The sequence below is a fragment of the Dromiciops gliroides genome, chromosome 5, assembly GCF_019393635.1.
Source record: "Dromiciops gliroides isolate mDroGli1 chromosome 5, mDroGli1.pri, whole genome shotgun sequence".
NCBI classification, from domain to species: Eukaryota; Metazoa; Chordata; class Mammalia; order Microbiotheria; family Microbiotheriidae; genus Dromiciops; species Dromiciops gliroides.
The window spans coordinates 220,156,424-220,174,892 of record NC_057865.1 but is presented as its reverse complement, the minus strand read 5'-3'; the positions used below and the strand labels follow the sequence as shown (position 1 = coordinate 220,174,892).

At 46.2% G+C, this 18,469-nt stretch overlaps 1 protein-coding gene across 1 annotated transcript; it reads left to right on the top strand.

Annotated features, from left to right (window-relative positions):
• The first annotated feature begins 4,400 nt into the window (after positions 1-4,400).
• On the top strand, positions 4,401-13,298 carry KRT8 (keratin 8). The gene is made up of 9 exons (XM_043968507.1): positions 4,401-4,832; positions 7,958-8,166; positions 8,704-8,764; positions 9,749-9,844; positions 10,309-10,473; positions 11,037-11,162; positions 11,877-12,097; positions 12,259-12,320; positions 12,874-13,298. The coding sequence occupies exons 1-9, from the start codon at positions 4,488-4,490 to the stop codon at positions 13,077-13,079; spliced, it is 1,491 nt and encodes a 496-aa protein (XP_043824442.1). The 5' UTR covers positions 4,401-4,487; the 3' UTR covers positions 13,080-13,298.
• The last annotated feature ends 5,171 nt before the right edge of the window (positions 13,299-18,469 follow it).

The following is an 18,469-nucleotide window of genomic DNA, read 5'->3' as shown; positions in this document are numbered from 1 at the left end:
TCATGAGGACCTGAGTTCAAATCCGACCTCAGACACTTGACACTTACTAGCTGTGTGACCCTGGGCAAGTTACTTAATCCTCATTGCCCCTCCCCTCCCCCCAAAAAGGATTGGAATCAGTCAGTCAATAGTCAATTTATTAAGTGCTTGCTCTGGACTAGTGCTGGGCTAAGTGTAGGAGATACAAGGAAAGGCAGAAGACACAGGGGGTATACTGGATAGAGTGCTCCTCCTGGAGGCAGGAAGACCCGAGTTCAAAAATGACCTCACTTACCATCTGGGTGACCCTAGGTGAGTCACATAACCTTTGTTTGCCTCAGTTCCCCCATCTCTAACATGAGGATAATAATAGCAGCACCTCCCTTCCGGAGTTGTGAGGATGGAATGAGATCATTGGAAAGCTCTTAGCACAGTGTCTGGCACATAGGACATCAATGTTACCTTCCTCTCTGCCCTCAGGGAGCTCCCAGCATTAAAGGGTGCATGCGTGATAGACGACCGAGAAGATGGAGGAGGGGATCTTAGAGGGGGAGGCCTCCTGTAGGTGAGATTTCACCAGAGATTCCAAGAGGGATCTATTCCAGGTATGGCCAGTGCCAAGGCAAAGACAAGGAAGACAGAGTGTCATGGGGGTGGGGGGTGGGGGGGGACTGGGGAATGGAATGCAACTGTAGGCAACACCAAATGTGGCATCTGGGCTGAAGAGGACAGGGCGTGCGTGTGAAGGGGAGGAATGTAATAAGTCTGCAGGACTAGTCTGGATGCAGCCTGTCAAGGACTTTAAATGCCATCATTATCGCACGTATGCCTTAAGCAAGGCTTCCGAGGTGTTCCAGAGCTTCCAGGCTTTGGGGCTGGGTTTATCATGATGACCCCCCCCCCCCCCAATCCACTTTCCAAGCTCCCTGGGAAAGAAGGTCCTTCTCTAATCCGAAACAACAATCAGGGAAGTCATCTTCCCAAGTCAATCATTTTAATATCTTTTCCCCTTTGTTCTTTTGCCCTTCTCAGACTTAGCCTGCCTAGTCCAGCCCCCAGAGATCGAGAAAGAACCTTAAAAGGAACTATCTACCTGTCTGCCCCTCCCTGTTTTCCTGTCCCGGTCTCTTCCCTCCTTCTAAGTCCCTAGCAGGAGCTTTCCTGTTTCTCCACCACCCTCTTCCCCAGTGCCTTCCTCGCACTCAAGATAGGGGAACTCTGCCAGAGAAGCCAAATGCAGCCTTGTGGGTGGCACAGTATGGAGTCAGGGAGTCTAAAGAGTCACTTGTATAATCATGTGGCAAGTGTCTTTACCTCTGTGGACCTCAGTTTCCTCATCTGTAAAATGGTGGCTCCGAGGATAGAGCCTGGAGTCAGGAGGACCCGAGTTCAAATCTTACCTGAGACCCCGACTAGCTCCATTTGCCTCAACTATTAGAGGGGGATAAAAACAGCAACCACCTTGCAGGGTCATCATGAGGACCAAAGGAGATAATAATTGTAAAGAGCGTTTTGGGCAGTGTCTGGCATAGAGTAGACACTTTAGAAATCAGCATTCCCTTCCCCTTCCCCTCTCAGATGCCGTCTAGCTCCCTTGATCTTATTTGTGACCTAGGTTTTGCCACCTCCCCCTGGATGATCTGCTGCGTTTGTGAGCCTATTTCCTCATTTGTAAAAGGGAGGCCCTCCAGGGTCCCTTCCAGTTCCAAACCCCCTATGGACCTGGGCCCCTTCTTCTGTCGGGAGTGGGGGGGAAGGGGGAAGGAGAGGGGCAACTGGGTAATGGGGGAATAGAGCGGGAGGGACCCTGAAAGAAAACTGGGGAGGGGTAGCTGCATTTTGACCTTCAGTGAAACTATATGCAAATGAGACACAATATACAAATAAACATGGGCAAATAAAGGCATTTTAATTCTCTTGCTTCTCTCTGGAGGCTGAGTCTCCTTTCTAGATTGGCTAAGGGGGCAAAGACATCTGAAAGAGCCCCAGGATCAGCCCTTCACTGGGGGTCCTCATATTCTAATTATATAGTTCTCTTTTCCCCCACCGAATTCACCAATAAGACCCTGGACATTGTGTGTGTGTGTGTCTGTGTGTGTGTGTGTGTGTGTTTGTGTGTGTGTGTTCACTGTGGAGAATCAGATGCAGGTATTGTTTCCAAACTCCCAGATGGGGGTTGGCAAAGGGAACAGGATGGGGGGGGGGACTGGTTTCTGGGCAGGGGCCCTCTTCTTCCCCAATCTCACTTTCTCTTCAGGGACCTCAGTAGATTACACTATGGGAGAAGGGGAGAAGCGGTTAACTGTCCCTGGAGTTCTAAACCATAGCCTCTCTCCCTTTCTTCCCACCCACACAGCTGTCCTACCTGTCTGACCAGCTCCTCCTTAACTTCCGGCTTCTTTCTGCCCAGACCTGGTCCAGTGCCCACTCCCTCCTCTTCTCAAATGGGAATAGAAAAAGTGTTCTCACTCCTCTGCTGGACTGGGTGTGGGTATATGGAGAATATTCAGCACTCTCTCACTTGGGAGGGACCCAGGGATTTGTAGGGGCAGGTGAATGAATTTCTTGCTTAAAGTGGCCATAACTGGGTTCTTTCTATGGCTTGGAATGGTTTGGCCATTTTAGAGAGGTCCAAACAGGAACCCCCTCTTGGAGGACTCTGGGTCAAGACCCAGGGTGAGAGTGCCCTTGTCATCTGGGGACCTGGGGGAGGTGTCGATGTTGGTTACAAAGGACCAAAGTACAAAGTGGGCTCAAGTTGAGAAGACCTGGGCTCTAATCCCCAGGTCTAGGTGACCTTGGGCGTGTTACTTCTCTTCTGACTTTTATTTGACTCATCTGTAAAAATGAGTTTGGTCCAGATCCAAAATTCTGTTCCGTTTTCTAGCGGAGAATTCTCCTGTCCTCAGTGCGTAATCTGGAGTTACTTTTACTGAATCAAGCCTCACCCAGTAGTTAATGGCTTCTAGAATTCTTACCCTAAGGAATCAAACCTCTCGCCCTCTTCTGTCTAGGCCCAGCCCAACCTAACCCAGTTCAGCCCAGCCTGGGGGAGCCAAGCCCTTTGCCACCCCCACTTGGCAGGTGTCTGTCCTGCTCCAACCTGCCCAGTTGACTCACTCTTGATAATGGGTTCAGGGAGACAGGTGTAAGAAACTTCTCCGCTTTTCTTTGGCCAGAACTAGGACCTCTTTGGCCTTCTGCCCATGTCACTCACTCAGTCCTGTCCCAGATGTACAGGAGGAATCCTTGAAGAGGGCAGCTCTTGCCTTTCTTTCCTAGGCTATCCCTGCCCCTGTCTCTTTCCTCCGGTGCCGACCTCCTCCACCACCTGTCTGCCAAGCCCTCTTTGTCTCATCCTCTTTGTTTAAGCCAAACTCAGCTTTCTCTACTATCTCCTGGGCCCTGGCAACAGAAGTGAGACCTAAGGAAAAAATGGAATTCCTGTCTTTTTGAATCTTATCTTATTTTGCAAGGGTAGGAGAAAACAATGATGATGAGGTAAGGGGTGCCTGACTTCGTCAAACAGTAGCCCCAATTCTGAACCTCAAATAGCTTGGTGCCTACCACTGGATGCGTGTGCATACCTTAGATGCCTGGTTTCCACCCTACTCACAACAATAGCAGACTGTACTGAAAGGAACAGTGGATTTGGAAATTGGTTCTGCCATTTGCTTCCTGTGTGAATGAGCAGGTCACTCCCCCTCACTGTGCCTCAGTTTCTTCACTTGTAAAATGAGGGGGTTGGATTCAGTGATTTCCAAGGTCTGTTCCAGCTCTGATTCTCTGATCCTGATTTATTGCTCCCTAAGATCCACCCTTAATCTCAATCTATGAAAGGAAGAGAATGAAGGGGGAAGGGGAAAAGAAGAAGGGAGAGAGGGGAAGAAGAGGAGAAGGGAAGAGGGGTCTCTATCCTCTTTGTGCTTGATTTTCCCTGTTTATTTTAGAGCGAGGGTGGTCCTTAGAATTCTCCATGTACATGGAGACAACATGATGTAGTGGAAAGGATACATGAATTAAGAGACCTGGGCTCCAGTCACTGCTCAGCCACTAGCTACCGGGATAACCTTGGGCAAATCTCCTTTGCCTCTCTAGGTCTCAGTTTCCTGATTGGGGGTGGGGGCGGCTTGACTTGGCCTCTAGGGTCACTTTCCACTCTAAATGTTTCTGGGTCTTATTTTTCTGGATCCCCGCGATGTCGGGGGTGGGGGGGTACCATTGGGCCCCCTCCCCTCTCCTCCCTGGCCCCACAGCCTGGCTCTCTGCTGCCCCCACCTGAGTTCTACCCAAGGAGGTAGGTGTCAGGTTAAGCTCAGCCCCTCCGGGGCCCCAGCCACTCAGGTGCAGAGTCCTCCTTCTCCATTCTCCTCTCTCCCCTCCCCTTCCCCTCCCTGGGGCAGGGTGCTGGCCACATAAATTTCCCAGCTTTGCGAGTTTCCTCTTCACCTTCTCTCTGAGCAGCTCACCTCTCTTGGGTCTCTGGGTTTGTCCTTCTGGTCCTCACCATGTCCATCAGGTCAACCACCCACAGGACCATTAAGGTCTCTTCTGGCCCCCGGAGTTTTAGCAGTCGCTCCTACTCCAGCGGCCCCAGCTCCCGAGTCAGTTCCTCTGCCTTCTCCCGGGTGGGGAGTGGCAGTAGCTTCCGATCGGGGCTCGGGTTCGGGGCAGGCATGGGTATGGGCTTCGGGAGCGCCAGTGGGGCCGGGGGGATTACGGCCGTCTCAGTCAATCAGAGTCTCCTGAGTCCCCTGAAACTGGAGCTGGACCCCAACATCCAGGCCGTGAGGACCCAAGAGAAGGAGCAGATCAAGACTCTCAACAACAAGTTTGCCTCCTTCATTGATAAGGTGAGTTTTGGGACCCTTCTAGTTATGGGTGTGTATAAATTAGACGTCCCTGAAGCATTATTTGGAAGCCCCCAGGACGCCCACTTGGAGCTAGCTAACTACTACTTGGGGGCTGGCTTTCACATACCAGATGGGATGGATGTCCGTACCCCAAGTTCTACCCCTCCTCAAGTGGTGCCTACTCTTTTAGCCTCTTCTCACTCTGGTGGGTGCTCAGTTTCCCGAACTTCCTTTCCACTAGTGGTGGGCACTAGCTGATTGTCCTGGCAGAACACTATGCCCCCTCCCCCCTTCCCTGGCACCGCCCTCACCTCCAGATGAGTCACCGATCCAGTGTTCTTAGGTTGGGGGAAGGGAAAGGTGTATATGGAGGCGGAGGGGAAGGGGAAGTCCAACGCAGATGGCCACAGGGAGAGGGATTTGCATAGCTTTGGGTCCTTCCTCGTGGTGCCCCTTTCTTCCTCCTTGAGCCCCTAAACTCTAGGGATAACTCAGTCCTGAGGCTCTAGGTCAGGATTATCTGTCTTAAAGATTCGGGGCCAGATGGAAGCTGAGGAAGGGGTTGAAAAACCTCTACAATTTTTGACCTCCCCCCACCCCCAGCTCAGGGCTAGCTTTCTTATCCTGAAGTTTCCTATCCAAAGGTTTTTTCTTTTTCTTTCTTGTGTGTGTGTGTGCGCGCGTGTGGTGGGGTTTTTAATATGTTGCAGAAAACAGTTCCATTAAATTATCCTTTATTGAGAACCTAGAGAGAAGGTACTCTTAAAAGGTGTATGTATGTCTCCTTGTCTTAAATAACCTGTTATAGGCGGGGTCCCTTCCCTTTTCAGTCTGAGATGATGAATAAGGTCGTATGTTTCGAGCTGGAAAGGAGTTTTAGAGATCAAGGTATTCCATTCACTTCATTTTATAGGTAAAGAAACCGAGACTCTTACTTTGGTTTCCCCAGCTTGTTCAAGGCCCAAATATTGGACTACGACTCTATCCTAGTCTATATCACTGTGGTCCTCTCTGGGGCTCATGTCTCTCTTCATAGGGTCCATGAAGAATGAGCCACACCCTGATTGCCCATTTGGCCCTGAGCCCAAATAGGGTGTGGGTAACCCCCATCCCACATCCGGGATTCAAAGTCTAGGGGTGGGCCATACATATTTAATTTTAGTGCCCATTAATTTCCAAAGTTTATGGCTTTGTGATAAAATTTAAGCCAATATCTCTTCCTCCTTTTGATCTCTTTCTCTGCATACCTCCAATTCCCCTTCCCCTCCCTCCACTAGGTTTGGGCCCCACACTATTCCACGACCCTAATTCCAGGCCAGGCTTTGTCTGTCTCAGGGGCCCCTGTGGCCCTGAGGGTTTGTGAATTGGTATCTCTCTTCTCTGCTGCTGACTCTGCCCTGGGTGGCATTGTGGGAAAAGGAGGGCTCTGTGTGTGTGTGTAAGGATACACTGGATTCTAAGGCCTTCAGGAAATGTAGTCCTGTTTTCGTAGGGCCTGTCCTGTCCCATATGAGTTTATGGAGTTATGGATTCATAATTATGGTTAAGGCACTAGAGACAGCCTCAGCTGGCTGGAGTTGGGGAGAAAACAGGAATTTCTAGAAAGCATGTGGCACCTAGGTCCACATATCTGGTTCATCAGACCTTCCCAGAGACTTTTCTGTCCCAATCTTCCCCTAAAACTACAGAGTTTAGGGAAAACTGGGAGATAAAGAGTCCAAAGAGTAATTCATAACCTCTTTTCACCAGCTCCCTGCCCCACTGTGCCTCACCTTTTACTGCTTTTCTCCTGCCCACCTGTTGTCTAGTAAGAAGCACTTTATAATCTGTCTTGATTTGCCTAGAACCTTTATGGCATTCTGCCTTTTGGTCTAAAGAAACTCTATGGAACAGAAAAGAGAAGTCTTGCTCTTGCATTGGATAATCACCAACTGGAAATAGGGACTCCTGGATTTTTCGAAATTGAAGACACATTTATTAGCCAGCCCCTTATATTAAGTGGGCCAGGTGTAAAGTTTAGATAGAAGGAGAAACTAGTTTACCATCTAGTTGGGCAATAAGCCTACACTTAGCTATAATATACAATAATATGCAAAGAAGTGTGGTCTGAGGGCTTGGGGGACTTCCCTAATAGAGCTTTGAAAGGGAATGGAAAAGCAAAGAATCAGATAAAAAGGTTATGTTAGAGGTAATTTTCTTTACCTCTTCCCACACAATTCTAGATTTAGAGCCAGAAGGAACCTTAGAATCAACAAAGCTCTTTATTTTACAGAAAGTTGAGTGACTTGCCCAAGATCATTCACACAGTAGAGTCAGATTTTGAACCCAGAGCTTCTTAGTCCAAATCTAGCATTCTTTTTATTACTACACCATGCAGGGTCTCATTCTTGCATAAGAAAATAGAGGATAGGATAGACATTAAAATGAGAGGGATAATATTGGAAGGGACCTTAGACTATACACAAGGCTCTACTTGCTCTGTTAGTGACTGAGTTAGGACTAGAGTCAAGATATCCTGATTCCACCTCTATTTGCTTGCCCCAGAATAACTGAAAGTTCACTATTGGAGTGCACAACAGCTTGACAACCCTTGGATGCCGACATTTTCCTTTTCTCCTTCAACTTTCTAGCTTTAGAATAGACAGAAAACTAGGCCCAGGATAATATAATAAATGACTCATCAGGTCCCTCATTAGCTGTTTCGGAGTTGTGTATTTTCCTCCTTCCTCCCTCCCCCTAGCCTTCATTCAAAAATAATGGGTAATTAAAAATTTTATATTACTTTCATTTCTAACAGACCCTTCCCTCCTATCCCTTTTAAGAGAAAATAAGGAAGGAAGGAAGGAAAGAAAGGAAGGAAGGAAAGAGGGAGAGAGGGAGAAAGGAAGGAAGGAAGGAAAGAAAGAAAGAAAGAAAGAAAGAAAGAAAGAAAGAAAGGAAGAAAGAAAGAAAGAAAGAAAGAAAAACAGTCCAGCAAACCTAAGAAATACATCAACTGAGTCTGACAGTAGGAGATGGGGATTTTCCCTACTGGGGCTATTGCCTTTCGTCCCCCTCCCCTCCTTTGCTGAATGGCTTGTTCCAGGTGCATGTGGTCTGACCGCCTCTTTTCATTCCCAATCCAGGTGCGCTTCCTAGAACAGCAGAATAAGATGCTGGAGACCAAATGGAACCTCCTCCAGCAGCAGAAGACATCCCGGAGCAACATGGACAGCATGTTTGAGAGTTATATTGCCAACCTTCGAAGGCAGTTGGACTCCCTGGGACAGGAGAAACTGAAGCTGGAGGTGGAATTGGGCAACATGCAGGGCCTTGTGGAAGACTTCAAAAACAAGTGAGAACTAAGAGACCCTCCCAGACTCAGAGATGGGAGTGAGGGTGTTCTCATTATCTGAAGCTCCCTATGTTCTATGTCCCCCAAACACATACACTGCTTAGGAATTTGGAATCGGGCAGAAGAATTTTTCCCATCTGTTTTGGGGGCAAAATTCTCCCATAAAAGGTCATTTGGGTTCCTTGTCTCTGGAACTCTTCTATTCTGAGCTTCCCTGGTACTCAGTATTCCTTCTGCAGTTCCCCTAAAGTCTTCCTTAAATATTCTTTCTTGCATGCAGCCTGACCCATCTCAACTGTCTTTGTCCCCCCTTTTTATCTTGGAATAATACTCCCTACCTCTGGTCCCAAGGCTGACTGGTGATTGGATGTGGAGGTGATTGGGAGAGGTGAAGGGAGTATGGGACAGAGGGACAGGTGACTCTTTCAATCCTTCTACCCCACCATGAATGCAACTTATTGTTTCTCCCCTGGAGCCCAGTTCAGTTTCCCACCCTGGTCTGTCAGTTCTGTGACTCTGTACCCCTTCTCTCAACAGGTATGAGGATGAGATCAATAAGCGGACAGAAATGGAGAATGAGTTTGTTCTCATTAAGAAGGTGAGAGAGGTGCTGGGGAACATGCAGTGTGAGTGTGTGCACACATGCATATGTGTGACAGACCTTTAGAGGGGTGTCTCCCTATTCCCACCTCGTGCTTCTCACACAGGGCTTCATACAGAGGGAGGAAGGAAGGCTAGGGTAGAGGGCAGGAAGGAAAGATACACATAGTCTGTCTATATCCCAGTCCCAAGAGTTCCCTTCATTACAGATTTTTGTCCTGGGGATCTCAAGGGAAGATGAGGCTAGGTCCTGTCCTCCAGCATCTACTAGTATGGAAAGGGAGATAAGGCATCTTTCCCGCCTTCCTTCCCTTCATCATCCCTCCATCCATCCATTCACCCATCCATCCATCCCTCCATCCATCCACCCATCCATCCATCCATCCATCCATCCCTCCATCCATCCCTCCATCTATCCATTCACCCACCCATCCATCCATCCATCCATCCATCCATCCATCCATCCATCCATCCATCCATCCATCCATCTATCCATCCATCCATGTGCCTTTATTCATTCAACAACTATTTGAGGGTTTACTATGTGCAAGGCACAAAAAATGAGAGACAAATATATTGACAAACAGTCCAGACCAGAAATGGAACCAGGATTGGACAGGGGCCTTTAGAGGCCAATTAATTGAAATTAGGATCTGGTTTTTGAATTAAGCTCTTATCCAAATGCTTCTGGTGACAAGGAATTAGTGGTAGCTAGACAGAACTCTGGAGAGGATGCCTTTTGGGGGGCTGCAGGCCTGGGTTAGGAGGAGGGCTAGGCAGAGGCTCCCTGCAAAGAGCATGATGGGAGTAGTACTTTAGAGGTGGAAAGGCATTCATCACTAGATGGAAAGAGGGATGGGGCAGAGGGAGGGGTGGGAATGGTTTATTGTTCCCGATGGGAGGTGGTGGCTAATGGGGGGATGAGGAAGTCTCTGGTTACATGGGGGTTGGGGTTAGTGGCTCAGGTTCTCCTCCCTTCCAGGATGTGGATGAAGCCTATATGAACAAGGTGGAGCTGGAGTCCCGTCTGGAAGGCCTGACTGATGAGATTAACTTCCTCAGGCAGCTATATGAAGAGGTAAGTCATTGGGTGCTGGTGGAACAGTCATGTGTGTCTCCATGTTTTTTCTTTGTTGGGTGAGAATCATCTCTTTAGGAGTCAGGCAGTATTCTTCCCAACCCATCCCACTCTCCACCCCGACAACTCTGACATATAACTATAGATGAGAAGTACTGATTAGTGAGACAAAGGGTTGACTTTTCCCTTGGGTATTTCATCTTCAGTCTGGCTTCTTTGGGTCTCCCCCTTAGATTCTAAACCTTTCAACCAGCTCTTTCCCTCTGGAGGGACTTTTCCTGCCCCAGGAATACTGTCCCTCTAATACTTGTATCTCTCTTGACTAGCCCCTCTCCTTTTCCCAGGGTCTCCTGGGAATGTCTCATGTGGGCATTCTCCTATACAACAGGACTCTAATAATTCTGGGGTGGAACTGGGAGGAGACTGTTGACAGCATCTTACTCTCCTCCTCCTCTTCACACTAGGAGATACGAGAATTGCAGTCCCAGATTTCGGACACTTCTGTGGTCCTGTCTATGGACAATAGCCGCTCCCTGGACCTGGATGGCATTATTGCTGAGGTCCGAGCCCAGTATGAGGATATTGCCAATCGCAGCCGGGCTGAGGCTGAGAGCATGTACCAGATCAAGGTGAGTGAAGAGATAAGACCTTGAGGGAAGGGAAACTTTCTGTCTTACCCCCAGTAGCAAGGCCAGCCCTTAAAGGAGCTGCTTTTTCCCATGTAATGAAAAGAGTGCTGGGTTCGAATCCACCTCTGATACTTATAAGCTTGTATGACCCCCAGGGTCAGTCACTTCCTCTTTGTGGGTCTCAGTTTCGTCAACTATAAATTAAAGAAAATAATGCTTGCACTATCTACCACATAGGACTGTTGTGGGGAGAAGGCATTTGTAAACTTTAAAAAATTGCAGAAATGTGACTGGTTTATTATTGCAGGGTTCACTCCTGTAATAAGGGTCAGTCGGTTAAGTGCTTTACTATGTGCCAAACCCTGTGCTAAGCACTTCACGAATATTATCTCATTTGCAAATGGAAGGTATTCTCAGAGGGAAGCCTCTAGCAGTGACTTGGGCTGGGAATGTTCTCTTGTGATTTGAGTTAGATCTAAGGGTGAGCCTGGGAGGTCAAGAGGATCTCTGTGATTTGGGAGTCTGGAAAGGGCACTCTTACTCATTTCTCTTTCTCCTCCTAGTATGAGGAACTGCAAACCCTGGCTGGGAAACATGGAGATGACCTCCGCCACACCAAGACGGAGATCTCAGAGATGAACAGGAATATCAACAGGCTTCAGGCTGAGATTGAGGCACTCAAAGGCCAGGTGAATGACCAGTGGAGGGCTCTCTTCCACCTTCCCCTCTCAGCTACCATTCCTCACCTTTAGAGATGGGGAAGGGGTGTCAGGGCCACACGGATGTGAGTGGGGGGCTGGGTGGGCAGTGAAGAACCAGAGGAAGAACTTCTAGCCTGATTGGAGAGGCTGCTCCAACATCTGGACAGTGGTGCTAGGGCACCAAAGGATTGGGGTTGGGAGGAGGGGAAGACAATAGAATAGGGTCATAGAAGCGGAGTAATGTAGGCCTCCCATTTGGTGAGAATCTTTGAGCTCAAGGGGAGATTGGAAGTGGGGTTGGGTAATGGGTCTGATCCAGGAAGTGCTGGAACATGATTATGATGAGACAGTGGGGCCATTAAATTAGCCTGGGTTGATGTGATAAGGAAAAGGATCAAACCTTTAAAATCCCACCATCCTCTGGAACTCTCAGTTTAACCTCTTGTTTGGGGGAAGGGGAAAGGGCCCAGATACTTGGGCTAAGCTTTTTACAATAATTGTCTTTTTTGAAAAGGAAAGCAATGGTCCAGTGGAGACTTCCTTTGCATAAATTTTAGCGGCTCACCAGGGCTGCACATGGCCCTCTTAGACTCACCTGGTCCTATTAGACTGAGGCAGGTGATTGGAAGAGAAGTTGAGGGTGGGAGGAAGTGTTTGGTAGAGTTCCTGTCCCCCTTGGCTCACCAGTTTGGTTTTCCACAGAGGGCTGCCCTTGAAGCCTCCATCACTGATGCAGAGCAGCGTGGGGAACTGGCTATCAAAGATGCCCAGGCCAAGCTGTCTGAGCTGGAAGCCGCCCTGCAGAGGGCCAAGCAAGACATGGCTCGCCAGCTGCGCGAGTACCAGGAGCTGATGAATGTCAAACTGGCCCTGGACATTGAGATCGCTACTTACAGGAAACTTCTGGAGGGCGAAGAGAGCAGGTGGGCATGGGGACCAGCCTCGGGGCATGTTTCTTCATCCACTCCGCCTTAGTGATGGTGGCCCTCTAGACATAAGGGAGGGAGGAGTTCTCATGGAAGAAGGTTGGTAGGGAAGTGGCCAGGGGCCCCCTCAATGCTAACCCTATTTATTCTTCGGACAGACTCGAGTCGGGGATGCAGAACATGAGTATTCACACCAAGACCACCAGTAGAGACTTCTCAGGTAAAGGTTTGTGGGAAGCAGAGATGTCCAGGAATGCTTCTGTAGGTTGAGGTGTGTTAGGTGCAGGGGAGACTCTCAAAACCTCTAGAATTCGGGGGGTTTGACATTCAGCTCTAGGTTCAAGAGGTTGTTTACTATGAGCCCTGATACCCACAATGCTTCCTTCCCAGCTCAGGGCCTCCTTTATACCTACCTTATTCCATTCGAGCCATTATCAAGTTGAACGTCAAGTCAACAAGCATTTATTAAGTGCTTACTGTGTGCTATGCACTGTGCTAAGCCATGGGGATCTAAAGAATTCTCGGACGACAGGAGGTCTGCCCCTGGTTAGTTACCAGTATAATGAAAATGGAACAGTACTTAATACATAGTAATATGGGGAGATCTAGGATCAAAAAAATATAACTGTAGACAGACATAAGTGGGGGAGGGATAGGAATGGGGAAGGCTTTGGGGGGTGGGAAAGGAGAAATGGGTATGAGGTGTAGAGCTGAGAAAGGAGAGTGAGAGTGAGTCGGCACTGCAATAATGTGAGCATCTTCCTTTTCAACAGGGCTCAGCTCTGGCTATGGAAGCCTCGCCAGCTCTGGCTATGGAAGCCTTACCAGCCCTGGCCTTGGCTATGGGCTGAGCTCCTACCAGTCCATTTCTGGCTCTGGCTCCTCTTACAACCGAGTCAGTAAGGCTGTGGTAGTAAAGAAGATTGAGACCCGAGATGGGAAACTGGTGTCCGAATCATCGGATGTTCTGCCCAAGTGAGAGGTCATCTTGGATCCTCACAGCCCGCCCCTTTCGTGTACTCCTGAGAATCTCCAGTATACCCAAGGGAAGACTGGGGTTGGGGAGAGAGTGAAGAAAGATGCCTTATAGGTCCCAGACATTTCTTCTATTTTGCCTTGCCTGGGTTCCTTGCTCTTGCCAATGCCTTTGAAACGATTTGTATTTCAGAAATAAACATAGCTCACCATTTCAACCCAATCCAGGTGGTTTCTTTTTCTTTTTCTTCTTTTTTTTTTTTGCTGGGGGGTTGGGGGGGGGAGAAGAGTGAGGGTTATATCATCTCTCCTCCTTCCTCATCTTACTTGGATTGGGGTACCTCCATTACCACCAGCACCATGATTACAATCGTAGAAAGAACACAGAATTTAGTATCAAGATCTGAATTTGAATGAAATCTTTGTCATTAGCTGAGTGACATTGATCAAATTACTTCTCTTCTTTCCAAGTCTCAGTTTCCACATCAGTAAAATAAAGGGAGGAGGGGCAGCTAGGTGGCACAGTGGATAGAGCACCGGCCCTGGATTCAGGAGGACCTGAGTTCAAATTGAACCTCAGACATTTGACACTTATTAGCTGTGTGACCCTGGTCAAGTCACTTAACTCATTGCCCCACAAAAAAAAAAAAAAAGGAAAAAAAAAAGGATTGGCTAAGTTAACTTTTTAAAAGTCTGTCTAGCCCTGACATCCTATGATTCAGTGATAAATTCTTTTTTTTTTTTTTAGTGAGGCAATTGGAGTTAAGTGACTTGCCCAGGGTCACACAGCTAGTAAGTGTTAAGTGTCTGAGGCCGGATTTGAACTCAGGTACTCCTGACTCCAGGGCGGGTGCGCTATCCACTGTGCCACCTAGCTGCCCCTCAGTGATAAATTCTTACCCCTAAGTGGTTACTTATGCAAGGCAGGTTACTTATACTATCCAACTTTCTAACAACAACAATAACATTGACATAATATTTTAAGAATAGTTGTTGTTTAGGTGTTTCGTTTGTATCCAACTCTTTATGATCTCCTTTGGGGTGGTTTGTAGTTTCCTTCTCCAGCTCATTTTACATATGAGGAAACTGAGGCAAAAAGGGTTAAGTGACTTGCCCAGGGTCACACAGCTAGAAAATGTGAGGCTAGATTTGAATTCAGGAAGATGAGTCTTCCTGACTCCAGGCCCAGCACTCTATCCACTTCACGACCTAGCCGCCCTATTTTAAGGATTACAAAAAGCACTTTATATATGTTATCTCATTTGATCACAATTCTGTGAAGTAGATGATACTATTATCTCCTTTTCATACATGAGAAACCAAGCCTGAGAAAGGTTACAGGATTTGCCCAGAGTCACACAGCTAATAAGCATCAGTCAGGATTGGCACTTGGGGTCTTCCTGACTCCAAATGAAGTCAGCGTTTCATATACTGCACCACCCAGCTGCCTTTCCACAGGAGTTGTGAGTCTTCAATGGGGCTGCTCACTTCTGGGGGTCATTCACTTTCTTTGGAACGTAACTTTCCTATACTGGTTTAATCAATGATCTAGCTCTCCTCAGATGTGAAAACATCACTCTCCCTGGTATGGGAAAATGGTGCTATTATTCTAATTATATTAGATTTTAAAGCTTTTACACAAATAAAACCAATGCAGCCAAAATTAGAAGGAAAGAATTTTTTTCTAGCAAGTGTCTCCAATATAGGCCTCATCTCTCAAATATATAGACAACTGAGTCAGATTTATAAGAATACAAGTCATTCCTCAATCGAGAAATGGTCAAAGGTTATGAAAAGGCAGTTTTCAGATGGAGTTCAAAGCTATCTATGGTCAGATGAAAAAAATGCTCTAAACCACTATCAATTAGAGAAATGCAAATTAAAACAATTCTGAGGTACTGCCATCAGATTGTCTAATATAACAGAAAAGGAAAATGATAAATGTTGGAGGAGATGTGGGAAAATTGGGACACCAATGTATTGTTTATTTATTTATTTATTTATTTATTTATTTTAGTGAGGCAATTGGGGTTAAGTGACTTGCCCAGGGTCACACAACTAGTAAGTGTTAAGTGTCTGAGGTTGGATTTGAACTCAGGTACTCCTGACTCCAGGGCCGGTGCTCTATCCACTGCGCCACCTAGCTGCTCCTCCAATGCATTGTTAATGAAATTGTGAACTGATCCAATTATGCTGAAGAGCAATTTGGAACTATTCCCCAAGGTCTATAAATGTGTGCATACACTTTGACCCATCAATACCACTACTAGGTCCATGCCTCAAATAGATAAAAAAGGGAAAAGGACCTACATGTTCAAAAATATTAATAGCAGTTCTTTAAATGGTGGCAAAGAATTGGAAATTGAGGTGATCCCGTCAACTAGAGAATGACTGAACAAGTTCTTATATATGATTGTGATGGAATACTATTGTACTATGAGAAATAATGAGCAGAATGCTTTTAGAAAAACATAGGAAGATTTACATGAACTGATGCCAAGTGAAGTGAGCAGAACCAGGGAACATTGTACATAGTAACAATATTGTACTATAATCAACTATGAATGACTTAGGGGCGGCTAGGTGGCGCAGTGGATAAAGCACTGGCCCTGGATTCAGGAGTTCCTGAGTTCAAATCCGGCCTCAGACACTTGACACTTACTAGCTGTGTGACCTTGGGCAAGTCACTTAAGCCCCATTGCCCTGTAAAAAAAACAAAACAAAAAAACTATGAATGACTTAGCTATTCTCAGCAATACAAAGATCCAAGACAATTCCAAAGAATTCATGATGGAAAATACTATCCAAAGAGAGAAATGATAGAGACTGAAAGTAGACTAAAGCATACTATTTTTTGCTTTCTTTTTTTTTTCATGTTTTGTTCTGTGTTTTCTTTCACAACATGACTAATATGGAAATATGTTTTTCATGACTGTACATGTATAACCTATATCAAGTTGCCACCTCAGGAGCAAATTTGGAACTCACAATTTAAAAAAAAGAATGGTAAAAATTGTTTTTACATGTAATTGGAAAAAATGTTAGTAAAATAAAGAAAATTATGCTTCTCTCATGAGGTCACATACACACTTGAGTTTTCTTCTCCCTTGTGTGGGAAGTAGTTTGCATTCTATACTGTCTTTCTCACTGGGCTCCTTTGTGACAAGCGGACAATCCTTTTTGCCATCTCATTCCTTTGTGAATGAGCTGGCACCATTTCAGACCCTGGAGAGCCGAGTCTTCCTACAAAGCCGTCTGAAGCCCTTGGGGACTGAACTTGCGACCCTGGCCTCCTTAGTCCTGTGCTCCAACCACCTGAGCAATGCAGTCATTACAGAGCCTGGGAAAGGGGCTGGATCTCTAGAAAGTTGGGTCCAGTGTCACTTGACAGGACTGATTTCAGTGACTGTCCACTCACTCAATTATAACCACCAGTTCACTCAGCTTCCCTTCTCCCCATTGACGTTGGTTGGACTTGTATTCTCTCTGAAGGGTGTACCCTCTGTATGGAGGGTGCAGCTGTGGAAAGGAGATTGTTTGAACTGTGTATCTGTTTGTGTGTTTGTCTAGTGTATTTGGGTCTGTTTAAATCTCCACCCCCAACCTCTCCCCATGCCTTCCATCTCCTATTTCTAACTGCCTGTTGGCTCTCTCCCGGGATGTCCTGCTGTCACTTCAAATTCAATATGTTAAAAACTGAACTCATCTTGCCCTTTAACCCTTTCCCTTTGGCTCCCCTCTTTTTTTTTTTCTGTACATGGCACCACCATTATCCCAGGTTCCCATCTAGACTTGTAACCTGGGAAGAACCATATTTATTTGGCTATTATCTCTCCTAGACCGTACATGGACAATAAGTTGCCACTACCTATTTTGTCTCTGTAGTATCTTACATCTGGCCCATCCTCCACTCCCAGACCAACCACAGGCTTATCTGGCCTGGTAAGAACCTTTAGCACATTGCCTGTACCACTGTCCGAAAAAGCTTATTTTGAAAAAAAAAAAAATCACAATCATTGGGGCAGCTAGATGGCGCAGTGGATAAAGCACCGGCCCTGGATTCAGGAGTACCTGAGTTCAAATCCGACCTCAGACACTTGGCACTTACTAGCTGTGTGACCCTGGGCAAGTCACGTAACCCCCATTTCCCCATAAAAAACAAACAAAAAATCACAATCATTTCCATAATTCCCCTCCTCTCCTATCATCGAACCCTCCCTTGTAACAAAGAAAAACTGTTAAACAAAACTGATGGAACATTGTTTCTAACATTCTCTACCTGTAGTCACCCAGTTCCCAAAGGAGGGGCACAGATTTTATGTTCTGCTGCCTGGATCCAAGATTGTTGCAGTCTGTCTGAGCTTTTCTTGCCTTTTAGTCTGGCTTTCATATTCATTATTGTATTTAGATATATGTATTATATACTCAACTGTGACATATGTATATACTACATGACATAGGACATATGTAATTATATTGTTGGTTGTTTTCTTCATTCTGCATAACTTCATACAAGGTTTCCCAAGGTTTTCTCTGTGTTCCTCAGATATGTTGTTTCTTAGGGAGTCATCATATTCCATTGCATTCAGATGCTATAGTTTGTCCATTCCTCAATTGGAAGGCACTCACTTTATTTCCAGCGTTTTTTGTTTGTTTGGCTGACACAGTGGATAAAGCACCAGCCCTGGATTCAGGAGGAATGCTATAGGCAACTAGACAGTGTGCTGGACTTGGAGTTAGGAAGGACTGAGTTCAAATCCTGCCTCAAACACTTACTAGCTGTGTGACCTTGGCAAGTCACTTTACCACCTGTCTGCCTCAGTTTCTTCATCTGTAAAATGGGGATAAGAACAGCATCTATCTCCCAGGCTCAGCATGAAGATCAAATGAGATATGTAAAGTGCTTCTCAAACTTTTAAGTACTATGTAAATGGTGATAGTAGTAGTTGTCTCCACCATCATCATCATCATTATATGTGGGGTGTTAATGTCACTGACCTCCTTGGAATAACCTAGTAGTGGGATCCTAGGGGTCAAAGGGCATGAACGAGTTTAGTAACTTCTCACATTAATTCCAAAATATTTTTTTTCCCAGAAGGATTGGATCAATTCACAGCTCTTTCAACAATGTTATTAATGATCCAGCTTTTCCATAATCCTTTCAACATATACTATTTCAATCTTTTGTCATTTGTGCCAATTTGCAGGGTGTAAGGTAAAACCTAAGGGTTGTTTTAGTTTTCATTTCTCATTGGTTTTTTGGAATATTTTAAATAAATATTGCCTGAGCAATCTTTCTAATGAAATACTATGATCGTGTTGCTCCTATACTCTACAGTCTTCAGTATCTCCTTATTGCCTGATGAATAAAATATAGATGCTTTTTTTTGATGG

Coding starts and splice junctions, on each gene's coding strand:
- KRT8 (XM_043968507.1), top strand. CDS start 4,488: ATGTCCATCAGGTCAACCACCCACAGGACCATTAAGGTCTCTTCTGGC. Junction 8,167..8,703: donor GTGGAAGACTTCAAAAACAA/GTGAGAACTAAG, acceptor TTCTCTCAACAG/GTATGAGGATGAGATCAATA. Junction 9,845..10,308: donor TCAGGCAGCTATATGAAGAG/GTAAGTCATTGG, acceptor TCTTCACACTAG/GAGATACGAGAATTGCAGTC.